The sequence below is a fragment of the Panthera pardus genome, unplaced genomic scaffold, assembly GCF_024362965.1.
Source record: "Panthera pardus isolate Hobbes unplaced genomic scaffold, ASM2436296v1 HiC_scaffold_10, whole genome shotgun sequence".
NCBI classification, from domain to species: Eukaryota; Metazoa; Chordata; class Mammalia; order Carnivora; family Felidae; genus Panthera; species Panthera pardus.
In genome coordinates this window covers 74,350,063-74,363,688 of record NW_026526655.1, presented here as the reverse complement: position 1 = coordinate 74,363,688, position 13,626 = coordinate 74,350,063, and the positions used below count along the sequence as shown (strand labels likewise).

The 13,626-nt window shown below is 41.8% G+C and overlaps 1 protein-coding gene across 1 annotated transcript in view; it reads left to right on the top strand.

Moving 5' to 3' along the window:
• The first annotated feature begins 8,622 nt into the window (after positions 1 to 8,622).
• GALNT5 (polypeptide N-acetylgalactosaminyltransferase 5) overlaps positions 8,623 to 13,626 on the top strand; it is a 41,451-nt gene continuing 36,447 nt past the window's right edge. Inside the window, exon 1 of the mRNA XM_019456794.2 lies at positions 8,623 to 10,575. Coding sequence (XP_019312339.2) covers positions 9,125 to 10,575 — 1,451 coding nt within the window. The 5' untranslated portion in view covers positions 8,623 to 9,124. The remainder of the gene's footprint in view (positions 10,576 to 13,626) is intronic.

Sequence of the window (13,626 nt, the reverse complement as noted above, 5' to 3'; positions counted from 1 at the left end):
AGGATTATTTTTAGAATACATTTGGCTTAATTTCTTAGAAGCCTCTGACCCTGTTGACTGTCTTCTGTTCCCTCCTCCCTGGGATTTCTTGACTACTTTTTTCCAGACTTCCTGTTCTCTACTCTTTCTCATTCTCTTTTTTACTATACACTTCTACCTTCCTTGTATGATTTTCCCAGCTATTTCAGGTCTTGTTCTCTCTGCCATGTTAGAGTAATCTTATAGTAATCTTATGCATACAATACTAAATATATGCTTATGACTCTACAAAGGCCTTGAGCCTTGGCTTCTTTACAAAAATCCAAACCATTTTTTTTTTACAAAGCATCTCTAATCAAATATCCACTGGCATATGAAACTCAGCATGACCAATCAAAATTATCATCATCCTCCACAGACTTCTTTCTCCTCTACGCTCCTCATTCTTAGCAATTAGCCTCATTAGGGAATTTGTTATAAATTACTAGTAAGTTCCGGGATTCATTGCAGACTCACTCAATCGGAAACTTTGGCTTTAAGGCCACTAGACCCCTGGGTGATTCTGGTTCAGGCTAAAGTTTGGAAACCACTGGATAAAAATATAATAGCTACCCAGTCACCCAAGTAAAAATCTTGAGTTTCTTCTATACTCCCTGGGGTTATTCCATATTTCTTGTCTCACTCACTGAGAAATTATAATTGATTACTAAACCCTCCTAACCATTGAGTTCTGTTCTCCCACCTCTTGCACCCCCACCCACTTTCACCCTCTTTCTATACTTCTAAAGCCCTCACCATCACTCTTGGAAATGAGCCCTGGCACAATTTCCATCTTTGGTCTGGGTCTGGAATCCCTTCCTATCCATAAGGTGAATTCATACACAATCATCACCAGCAGAAGCCTTCTCAGCCACCCACCCCCCCGCCAATAAATCAGTGGCTTGTTTCACTTTCTTTAATTTTAATATTAATATATTTGCTGCCTCTATTGAACCATGGAGCCTCAAAGTATGATTCTTGGTTCACCTGTATCAGAGTCATCCAATAATCTAATTAAAAATCTAGATTCCTAGATTCTGACCTCAAAATCTCTGAGGGTAAAACATGGCAATCTATAACTTAACAATCCCTCCCCATGAACTTTTTCATATACAACAAAATTGGGAACAACTATACTAAACTATGAGCGTCAGTTTTTTTGTTTTCCCAAAGCCTAGTACACTAGTACATGATTGGTACTCAATAAATATTTGGTAACAATAATGTGATACACACACACACACACACACACTTATATAATCAGCATATATATTTTGTATTTTCAATTCAAGTATAATTAACATATAATGTTATATTGGTTTCGTGTGTACAATGTAGAATATAATCATTAACAATTCTATACATTTCTCAGTACTCATAAAGATAAGTGTGCTCTTAATCCCTTTATCTTTCACCCATCCCCCACCCTCTCTGTTTTGGCAACCATCAGTTTGTTCTCTGTTTTTAAAAGTCTTTTTTGTTTCTCTTTTTTTTCTTTGTTCATTTTGTTTCTTGAATTCCACATATGAAGGAAATGATATAGTATTTGTCTTCCTCTGACAGACCTATTTCATGTAGCATTATACTTCCTAGGTCCATCAATGTTTTGCAAATGGCAAGATTTCATTTTTTTATGGATGAGTAATAGTCATGTGTGTGTGTGTGTGTGTGTGTGTGTGTGTGTATGTGTGTGTGTGTATCACATTATTGTTACCCATTCATCTACCAATGGACAGTTGGGCTGCTTCTATATTTCGGCTATTATAAATAATGCTGCTATAAACATAGGGGTGCATATATTGTAGAATTATTGGATCATAAGGTAATTCTACTGTTGATTTTTTGAGGGATTCACATACTGTTTTCCACAGTGGCTGCAACAGTTTGAATGCTCACCAATAGTCCACAAAGGTTCTTTTTTCTTTATATCCTAGCCAACACGTATTATTTCTTGTGTGTTTTTGTTTTAGCCATTCTCACAGGTGTAAAGTGATGTCTCATTGTGATTTTAATTTGCATTTCCCTGATGATTAGTGATGTTGAGCATTTTTTTCATGTCTGTTAGCCATCTGTCTTCTTTAGAAAAATGTCTATTCAAGTCCTTTGCCCATTTTTTAACTTATTTGATTTCTTTTTGGTGTTAATCTCCATATATATTTCAAACCCAGCATGCTTAAGTCTAAACTTCTCTTTTCTCTCAAACTATCCTTGTTCTCCCTGCCTTACCTGTCTGAGTTAGTGAAGCCCTTGTAAGAGTCACCCTGTAGTATTTTCTTTTTTTATCCCCAAATTCATAATTAACAATACCAACAGCTCTATTAGCTTCATATTTGAGTTACAAGTCTTGGGCTCATTGACAACTTGACTTTTAGGGCATTTTCATTTTCTTTTTTCTGATTATTAGTGCATTTTTTTTTTTTTTTATCCACAGGAGATACTCCATTAATGTCTTCCATTTAAATTTATTAAATTTTTCCTAATCAAAATAAAATAATCCAGAATTAAAATTGGCCAGGGGCCTACAATAGAAGCACAAATGTTGACTTGGTTCTACTCTTCAATGATCAGTGAAAACTGAGGTCCAAGCACGGTATAATCTCTTTTGAGGAAGGTCTTGCTTTCTTTAAACACAGGCTTAACTGGTTGTGATTTACCACCATTAACATAGGAAACGCTTTTCTTTTTATTATTATTATTTTTTTACATTTATTTATTTTTGAGAAACAGAGTGAGACAAAGTGTGAGCGGGGGAGGGGCAGAGAGAAAAGGAGACACAGAATCCGAAGCAGGCTCCAGGTTCTGAGCAAGCGGTCAGCACAGAGCCTGCTGTGGGGCTCGAACCCACCAACTGTGAGATCATGACCTGAGCCAAAGTCGGACACTCAACTGATTGTGCCACCCAGGCGCCCCAGACCCTTTTCAAGAACAAATGTCTAATGGAATATTACAACAGCTCTCCTTCTCTGGGCCTTAGACACTGAGGCCATTTCTTAACCAGCTTTCAAACATTCTAAAGAAGGAGACATATACCAATGCTTAAATGGCTGCCAGAATTTATAGTCAATTGTCTTCTTTGGAGGAACTGGTCCAAATGGAATGAGATTCTGATTTGTATTTTCAGTCTACCCATGGATTTTGCAATAACTCCAGCCTTAAATTATAATTCAATCTACTCTCTTTTTTTGTGTGTGGATTTTGTTCACAGGATGGTGATATCCTGTTAAACGCAATTTCTCTTTATCTCCAAAAAAAAGAAAAAAAAAAGAATTTTGAAGGAAAAAACATAACCATATTAAAACAAGAAAGCAAAATGATTTGTAACATATACTTGGCATTCTTACTTGAATTTCCCAAATGAATAATAATTTCATCCCATATTGTCTTTAAGTAGAATCCATAAATGTATATATAACTTCAAATTCAGTGATGCATCCATAGATTATCATTATTCTCTGTAAAATATATGTCTAAATATATTTTTTTAAAGCCGTTGTAATTAGAGGTAAGCAGTTGAGTAAAAATCATAAAAGAAAGATGTTAAGTAATTGGAATTTACTTATATAGTCAAGAGCTATTCAAATACCCTGAGAAAGTAATTTTACTGCAAAGCCAGAGAACTAGAACTCTTGCTTCTCAGATTCTATATTTCCACTGGAGAAGTTTAAGGACAGAAATAAAAAACATGTTTATTAATCTCTACCGATTAACAATGAAGATGATTCAAAGATATTTGCCATGGAAGTAGAATAAAGGTTCAGGTCCCACACTATACACAGCGCTGTCCTGCTGAACAGTCCATGAACTCGTCTGGGAGAACCTAGTGGCAGGAACTCAGTAAATTTTCAAATTTGGTTGCTGTTAATATAATTATTTTGACAGCAACCAAGTAAAGGACAACCCTCTTCCTACCGATATACCCATTTCACAGAAGAAAAAAATTATTATTTTTTTTTTACTACACAGGCGGAGTCAGAATGAAAATTAGAACAGTGCCTCCAAAAGCCTCCCAAGGACTACTTGATAACTCAAGGTTTATAGACCGATATCCACTCCAACAAAGTGTGTGCAGATTCTTGAGAAATTTGATCAGTTAAAGCTACCATTTGGGATGACAGCTAGAAGTATCTTACATAGCCAACCCACCCATATATGTTTTCTGCTGGTAATATGGACATTAACAGCTAAAACAAGAAACAAAAACAAACGAACAAACAAATAGCACCTTTTACCTATTTGAAAGGTCATCTGTTGGATAGTGTGTGTATTCACTTCTATTAAGTGTAGAATTTCTTAATTTCTTTATTTTCTATTTCTTTGTCTTTACACTTTTGTCATTCATATGAACATCAGGTGTCCACACAAGAGAGGAAAAAGAGGAGAGATGTATAGCTGTCGGGGGTCACAGAAATTATTGCTAGGTTCCTGAAGATCCATAGTGTTGGGTTTGTAATGTAGTTTAAAACCAACTTCTGTCATCCTAACAGATTCTTATAGACTCACTGGTGGGGGGGGGGGATGGGGAAGAGGCTGAAAGAGGCCTGTAGAGGAGCTTTTTCATGTGTGACGTACCCATAATTATGTCTATTAATAATCAAGTCTGGGGCGCCTGGGTGGCTCGGTCGGTTAAGCGTCCAACTTCGGCTCAGGTCATGATCTCGCGGTCCGTGAGTTCGAGCCCCGCGTCGGGCTCTGTGCTGACAGCTCAGAGCCTGAAGCCTGTTTCAGATTCTGTGTCTCCCTCTCTCTGACCCTCCCCCATTCATGCTCGCTCTCTCTCTGTCTCAAAAATAAATAAACGTTAAAAAAAATTTTTAAAAAATAATCAAGTCAGTACTTTAAACCAAGTCTATCAATCCACTCCTTCTATTACAGGGGACTGGGTCAATGCTTCCTTCCTTTCTTATGTACTCTTCACATTTTATTCTGTATTTTATATCAGCTGGAACTCAAGACTAAGGCAGAGTTAATACAGAACTTTAAGTAGATAAGCCAACACTCTCCTTTAATTTTCTTAACAATTTTCTCTCCTGTTGCAAGTGCTTTATGTTTTGATTTGTATGGACAAACCAGAGACAGAGAGACAGAGGGAGAAAGAAATCATTGTTCTTTGAGCAAATGAATATCGAAGACTCAGGATATTTTTCGAGCAGTGTTTTACAACTGTCAAGATGAAGTAAGGATGTAATAAGTGTTGACTTTTCTACCATGAGTGTGATTAATTCCAGATGCCGTTTGAGGTGGAGATGTTGTTGGACAAGACTTACATCTTGGATATTAAAATATTTCAAAGACTCCTATTTTCATATTTAAAGCAATATTGTAACATAAACCACATATCCACGATATGAGAAATAATTTCTCACTTTATTTTGGAACTTGGATCCCAATTAGTTGCACTATGTTTTATGTTGAAGGTATTCTATTTCAGTGGAGTTTTAAAGCCATTAGGGGCAGAAACAATGTTACCAACTTCAAAGTTTTGGGTCTGTAGTGAGTTCTCGGTGAGCAATGGTTCACTGAACCCAAAATAAAGGAAATAAGAATAGCAAGGAAAAATAAAATACTCAACTATACTTCTTGTCCTATTGCCAAAATCATGTTAGTCATCAGACTTCTTACCTGATTTTCAAGGAGAGGGTGCGTTCAGTCTCCCACATGCACCCCCCCACTGCTATCACACAAAAGATCAGCAACCAGATTAGAGACAGTGACTATCATTCAATAGAAAAAGAATTTTAAATGTTTTCTCTAATCTTTACATTCACCTGCAAGGCAAAACTCGTTTTCTTCTTCTTCTTCTTCTTCTTTTTTTTTAATGGAAGAGTAAACACACAAAATTAACTAACTTACAAGATTATACAGCGAGAGAAGCAGTGCTCTGTGGCATTTAGCCACGTGGACTGTCGTGCCACACAGTCATTTATTTGAGATCCCAATCCTCCTTTTCCACTTCAAGTTCTTTGACCTCTCTAAGCTGTGTTTCTGTGATAAAAAAAAAAAAAAAGTGATAGTTCTTTCTTTATTAATGTTTTTAATGTTTGTTCATTTTTGAAAGAGGAGAGACAGAGTGCAATCAGGGGAGGAGCAGAGAGAGGGAGGCACAGAAACCAAAGCAGGCTCCAAGCTCTGAGCTATCAGCACAGAGCCCAATGCAAAGCTCGGACTCACAAACCATGAGATCATGACCTGAGCCAGAGTTGGATGCTTAACGGAATGACTCACCCAGGCACCCCAACAAAGTGATAGTTCTAACTGTATCTTCCCGACTGCGTTGTTTGGAAATTAAGTGAGATGCTCAATGGAAAGAGACTAGTAAAGTGTTTGGAACATATTGGGTACACACGCATGCACTCAGGCATGCTCAAGCCAAAGCCTGTGTTTCCAATCATGCTTGTTCTCAGAAATTTATTTCCCATCAGGTATTATACGTCTCTTCACTTCTGTGATTCTGTTAATTTTTTTAACGTTTTTTTTTAATTATTATTTATTTTTGAGACAAAGAGAGACAAAGCATGAACGGGGGAGGGTCAGAGAGAGGGAGACACAGAATCCGAAACAGGCTCCAGGCTCTGAGCTGTCAGCACGGAGCCCGACGTGGGGCTCGAACCCACAGACCGCGAGATCACGACCTGAGCCGAAGTCGGCCGCTCAACCGACTGAGCCACCCAGGCGCCCCTGTGATTCTGTTAATTTATCTGCCTTTCACCATCCAACTAATATTTCTTTTCTCAGACCACAATATGAGCCAAAATAACTATATTGTCATTCATCTCTCAACGTTAAGGAAAATTTCTTCAAAAATTATCATGCAGCCCCAAACTGAGCGAGGTCCCCATAGAATCCAGTATATTATTCTCTCATATTATTTATTATGTACTATAGATGTGCCTACCTGTCCACGTCCACCAATAGAGTGTGAGATCCCAGACAAGCACTATGCCCTTTACTTAATATCCCTCAACACCCAACACAGGCCCTGAGTCATAAAACATAATAAATATTGGAAAGGTGGATGAATCACAGCAGGGAGGAAATGGCTGAGGTACCAAGGCTGTCATCCATGTGGACATCCCAAATCTGACTGAGCAGCTGCTGAATAAAAAGGAGAATTGGGGATTCAAGAAACATGTTACTGTAGCTGCACTTATCTAGTTCTCTGCTTTGGGGCAAGGTGCTAATTTAAAGACCAAATGCTACAGCAATGCGTTAAGTATGGAGAATTCAGAATTTGTCCTTCTTGGGGTGCCTGGATGACTCAGTGGGTTAAGTGTCCAACTCGATTTCAGATCAGGTCATGATTTCACAGTTCATGAGATTGAGCCCTGTGTTGGGCTCTGTGTTGACAGCACAGAGTCTGCTTGGGATTCTCTCTCCCTCTCTCTCTGCCCCTCCCTCCCAGTCTCTCCCCCCCCCCCCGTCTCAATAAATAAATTTTTAAAACCTTAAAAAATAATAATTTGTCCTTCTTCCCTTTCCAAGTCTTTGGGAGCCTAAATTTATCTCAAAGCAGAGTCTATACCCCTCCTGACACTAGAGTAGTAAGTGGTAACACCAGCCACCGATCACTCAAAGCTCATGGGAGAACAGTGCTTCTGGGAAATTCTTCTCAAACTTTATGGACAATGTTTATAGCAGGTGATGTTAAAACGCAGTTTTACTCTGTTTGGGAGGGAATTTCCCAAAAACTATGAGCAGCGTTCCAGAACCACAAAAATAAGAGGTATTTTATTCTAGACCAGCGTGTCTCAGCTTTGGCTGTACATTATAAAGACCTGGGAAGCTTCTTAAAAACACAAGACCAGACCAGCTGCCATTGTTGTCGCCACCCCCATCAGTCCATCAAAATCTGGGGGGACATCTTTAGAATGATTCTTTAAAAAATTTTTTTTAACATTTATTCATTTTTGAGAGAGAGAGAGACAGAACATGAGCGGGGAAGGGGCGGAGAGACAGGGAGACACAGAATCCGAAGCAGGCTCCGGGCTCTGAGATGTCAGCACAGAGCCCAGTGTGGGGCTCAAACCCACCAACCGTGAGATCATGACCTGAGCCAAAGTCGGGCGCTCAACCGAATGAGCCACCCAAGCGCCCCTTTAGAATGATTCTTACGCAAAGCCTGGGTGGGGTCTACCAGGGCTATTCCAACTCCGATCCCACCGCTGGTCCAATCTGCAAAGCTCTCGATCCTGATCCGTGACAAGATGAGTACTGAAACCCAGAGTAAGTATGCGTTTAGCAGCTTTTACAGCAATGTGACAAGTCACCTTTATGTCTGGTGAACTTAATAATAAAAATCAATGGAGCCAATTTAAAGATCCGTTGACTTATAAAGAAACATTCTGAGACCCACTTGAGAAAAACTTCTGAATAATTAAACATCCACCTCTGGCACGGAGATTATGGCACCTTCTTTAAGCTGTTAACGTCTCAAAGCTGAACCACTAAGGTCAGTGATTATTTGCTGGGGCAAATCATTCAGAGACCTGGGGACAACAGGGTTAATGAGCAGGCATGGGGTAGGTGGGGTTACAAACCAGGAACACATGCCCTCCAAGTTTTCTTTCCCTTTAATTGCCCTGAAAACACACATACACACACACACACACACACACACACACTCACCGAACACGGAAGGTGCGAGCTGAATGAAGTTTTCTGGGTAACGGCTTGAAATGTTTTCCTTATGAGAAGTGGTGTTGAGTTACAGCGTGCAGACGGGCGAGCTGGGAGGAGAGGAGTGGCCGTCCCAGCCCGGCCCCCACCTTTTCTCAGGCTTATACGAAGGTGGATGTGGGCTCAGGGAGACAAGTGATATGTTGAATTGTCTGGTGGCTGCAGTCAACTGTTCCCAGGGTGACCTGAGGGCAGTGTTTAGCACAGTGTAGCCAGGGGCCAGCCAAGCAGGCAGCGATGCTCTGCTGTGAAATGCCACGCAGGCAGAGACTGACAAGCACTAGGAGCTGAGCTTTCCCCCTTGGACTGCTGTTTCCTGCTGTTTTCAGGGGAGGGGGTGCTTTCTGGCCACGCTGCTGCTACTTGAGCTCTCTCTCCACTCAAGGTAAGCAGGCTCAAAGGGAGGGAAGGCTGCAAGGGGAGCCTTTGCACCATGAACAAGATTCGAAAGTTTTTCCGAGGAAGTGGGCGAGTCCTGGCATTTATATTTGTTGCTTCTGTCATCTGGCTGCTCTTTGACATGGCAGCTCTCCGCCTGTCATTCAGCGAGATCAACACTCGGGTCCTCAAGGAAGACATCGTCAGGAGGGAGAGGATGGGATTCAGAGTTCAGCCAGACCAGATGAAGATCCTTTACAGTAGCATGAAAGAAATGAAGCCCCCACTGAGGGGACATGGGAAGGGCGTGTGGGGCAAAGAGAACTTTAGAAAAACTGAGAAGAGTATGGTCAAGGTTGAGGTTGACTTGGACCAAACCCAGAGGGAAAGAAAAACGCCGAACGCCCTGGGAAGGGGCAAGGTTGGCCCTTTGTGGCATCCTGCGTATTTCCAGAGCCTTCCAGTGACTTTCACCAAGCAGAAGACAGAGAAGCAGGACCTCGAGCCTGAAGCCTACTCTCGCCACATGGCAAAGCAAGGGGGCACTCGGGGGGCTCAGAAAACCCTGTTCACAGCAGCAAGAGAAACTCAATTGGTAGAAATATCTGTACATGCACGACCTGTCAGTATAAACCAGGAGACCCTGAAGAGTCATAGTCTCAGCAGTGACACATCAAAACAAGCAGCCGAGAGAAACCCAAATGTGACCATCGGGCCTAATACTGACAGATCAAAGCAGCAATCACAGGCAGTAGCAAATGAGAGGGCACACCCTGCCGGCCCACTCATGCCAAAACCCAGGGAAGCCGTAGCCTTAAATAAAACTGAGACTCAGAGCAAAGAACTAGACTCAAATAAACACAAAGCCAACAAGAACCTTCCCTTTTCCAAGTTGGTTGCCAATTCAAATCGCTCAAAGAAGCAATATATTAATGAAACACAGTTGGGGGGCTTGCCAAAGGACGATCGAGCCAAAGTGGCTGGTGGGAAGAAATTCAATTTCTCTGAAAGCCACGTTGTGATTATAACCAAGGAGGAGGAGCTAAGGACAGACTCCAAGGAGGCCCCCAATCCTAAAAACAAAACTGTACTCCCTCTTGTATTGGGTGAAAGCCAAGGGAAACACATTTCCAGGAATAGAAGTGAGGCATCTCTCTCTCCACTTGCTCTACAGAGAGTGACAGTATCTCAAACCCATCAAGCCTTAGCTGAGGGGCCAGAGCGAGCAAGAGTCAACTTGACTGCCAAGGCCCAACCTGCAGAAGTCGACCAAAACCATACAAAAGCCTTTTTACCTGAAGAACATGGAATGCACCATGTGTTAAGAATTGACCTGACACTTTCTCCAAGGGACCCGAAAGCTCCAGGCCAATTTGGACGTCCTGTAGTTGTCCCCCGGGGCAAAGAGAAGGAGGCGGAAAGACGATGGAAGGAAGGAAACTTCAATGTCTACCTCAGTGATTTGATTCCAGTGGACAGAGCCATTGAAGACACAAGACCTGCTGGGTAAGATCCGTTTCTCTTCTCTTTCCTCGACCCAAAGTATTTTGGCTCTTATGTAGAGAATATATATTTCTAGACAATTTTGCATGAGTCTTGGTCACCTAGAGAATTAAAGCAGCATGAATCATTAGACTCAGTCCAAATAGTCTACCATCCACAGAGAGAATAATTCTGATATACCACACCCGCGGTGTCCTCTCTCTACACTTAACTTCTCTGAGACTTTGGCTCCCACCTCTGTTAGCTCATGTTCCATTCCTTCCTGCTACTGAAAACCTATTAAACTTATTAGATGAACTTAATTCCTAATAAGGTATCTATGAATGATAGAGCTTAAAATGCAATTCCATTAAAATAGTGACAACGAAGTGAATTCTCAATTTCAGAACTTATACATGATTAGCGGGTTTGTCAGGAATGTATTTGGGAAATGAGCATAGAGAAGGTGCCTTCCAGGCCTCCCTGGAATTATATCTTAACCAGGAGAATTCTGCCTAACCGTGACTAATGATCACCAGAATAGCAAGTGAAGAAATGACTTTACTCCCTAAAACTTAATATCCTTTGTAGGTGGGATGATAGACATTTTGGGAGTTCATTTCTACAGGAAAAATAATGTCGGAAAAAGTCAATTGGTCAATAACTTACAACACCTGCAGGGTGTACGAGTGCCTATTCCCAACCACTTAAATGTTTAGAATTTCACCATTTACAAAGAGCCGGCATACCCATCATGTGAACTTCATAAGAGACCTAGAAAGGAGCCGGCAGTTGTTATGGGTTCAAGGTAATAGAGGACACTCAGAAATCATAGCACTTTCCCAGGATAGCACAACTCTGAAGCTTCCCGATGAGGCTTCGCCAACCAATTCTTCAATGAACTAAATTCCTCTAACTACATCAACGGGAGGTGGATCAAATCACAAAATATCTCCTCTGATTCAAACGCATTTTGGTTCCTGGTCCCTTTTGGCCCATTCATAAATGAAAGTACGTTGTAGGCGTACGTTCGCTCTCCATCAATACCGTTAATACAGTTAACTGATACTACAGATCCATGAATGCCTGGATATGCAATCCCTGAGCCACAGAATGTTTGCCTAAAGGTCGGAATTAGGGAACGTCAAGACTCAGACTTAGCACCAGTGGTATGTAAACAGTGGCCTTGTTTATCCTCAGTGGAAAACTCTTGTTTATGACCGAGATAGTCAGCGTTCCTAGGAGGAAGGCAGACAGAGATGTGCCTGTCATGTTAGTAAGAGGAGCCTCTTCAGCTAAGGGAAGCCCTTGTCAGCTCTCTGAGCAACTGGCAAGTAGCTTTCAGCCAAGCACCAACGCCTGCTGAGACCAAGCACTGTGCCCCCCCCCAAAGTCCCTCACCCTGGGGGGCTCACAACCTGGAGGAGAACACAAACATGCCCAAGCTAAACATGGTAAAAGTGAAGCCCTGGGAAGTTATATTGTCCGTGGGCAGAGAGCAGTAAATTTAAAGAAGTTATTAAAATCCGTTCCCGAAATTATGCTGTGCTCTTTATCGCTTATCTCTTGCCGATTACCGCCCCCCCAACTCCCCGCCCCCCCCCGCCCAAAAGGATCCTAAAAATTATGTTGGACCAGCTCTGATCTGAAATCCTGGATATCACATATCACACATTTATTTTATGTATGCACACATAAATTTGCCAGCTTTGAACACGAAATGCCAGAGAGGGAAGCAATAGGCAAAGCGGCTTCAGTTTTACCTCCCTACCGTGGTCTGGCAGACTGCTATGGAGCATGGGGAAGAGTCAGGCAGCGCCCAGGAGCACGGACCCCAGTTCCCAACCAGAGAAAGGGCAATCGTGTGAGGGCCAACAGCAAGTAATAATGATGTTATCAGCCATGCGGTTTATTGAGGGCTCAGTGGTGCCCAGCACCTCGTAGCTTCTGCAAATTGGTCTGTGGCAGATGAAGTTCGTGGAAACGTCATAGTCAGGCTCTGTCTTCTGAAGGAGGCTGTCCCAACTGGGGAGGAACTGACACGTAGGCTTGACAGGATGAGTCAGGCAGCATGTGGCCAGGCCCCCTCCCTCTTGTCACACAACCCACCTTGGCTAAACATAGGCGCTCTCGGCCAGCTGCCTCCCTCGTGCTCTATGCCAGCAGGGTGGAGGGGACGGTGTAGCCACAAGGGATCCTAGGTATAGGGCCCACCGGACTATTTACAGCCCTTGTGTGCCGCTCTTCCTTGAAAGAGGATACATTATTTTGCTTTTCTTTTACCCAAACACCCTGCCTACAAATATATGCAAATTATGTATTCATATGGATACAGTTGGAAGAAAATACAAATGAAAACCATTTGACTCATCAGGCTGCCGTGATCTGTGGCCTTCTGACTTCGAATTTATTTATTTTCAGCCTTGCCCAAAAAGTTTGTGAAATGGTTTATAAGAATGCACACAAGAAGAGTTTTGGAGCTAATGCATTTTAAAGTCAGTGTGAGGGGGAAATTGTTATAGAATATAGCAAGAAAATATGTGTGTGTGTATGAGAGAGACAGAGACCGACACAGAGAGAGATCTGTTAAGAACACAGGTGGACAGGAGGGCTTGCCTTAAAAGTAGCTACAGTAGCCCCCCACTAAAACCCTTCAATGTTAACAATTCTGGGGGATATCTTCCCCACTGTTCTTGATATTTCCAAAAATCCACTGCTATGGAATGATTAACATAATAATTGGCATATCATAACTGCCTACTGAATGCACACTGAACCAAGAGAAAGGGGTAAAGACCATAGATTTGCTAGTATGTTCATTTGGATTCAATTCCCCTGAGTAAAGATATTAACCAGTTACCAGCTAATAACTTCTTCAGGATGATTTAACTGATATGCTAGGAGGGACGACGTTGGCCCTGACAGAGACAGGAGACAGGCAGGATGCCCAGGACGCTTTCACCTGCTCTAGTTCCAAAATCAAACTCTCTTCTCCAAAACTGCCCTGCCCTCCTTTTCTCCTGAGTCCCAGAGAACCATTTCTAAGCTGTTGAGATGCAGTCGTGGGTTTTTCCA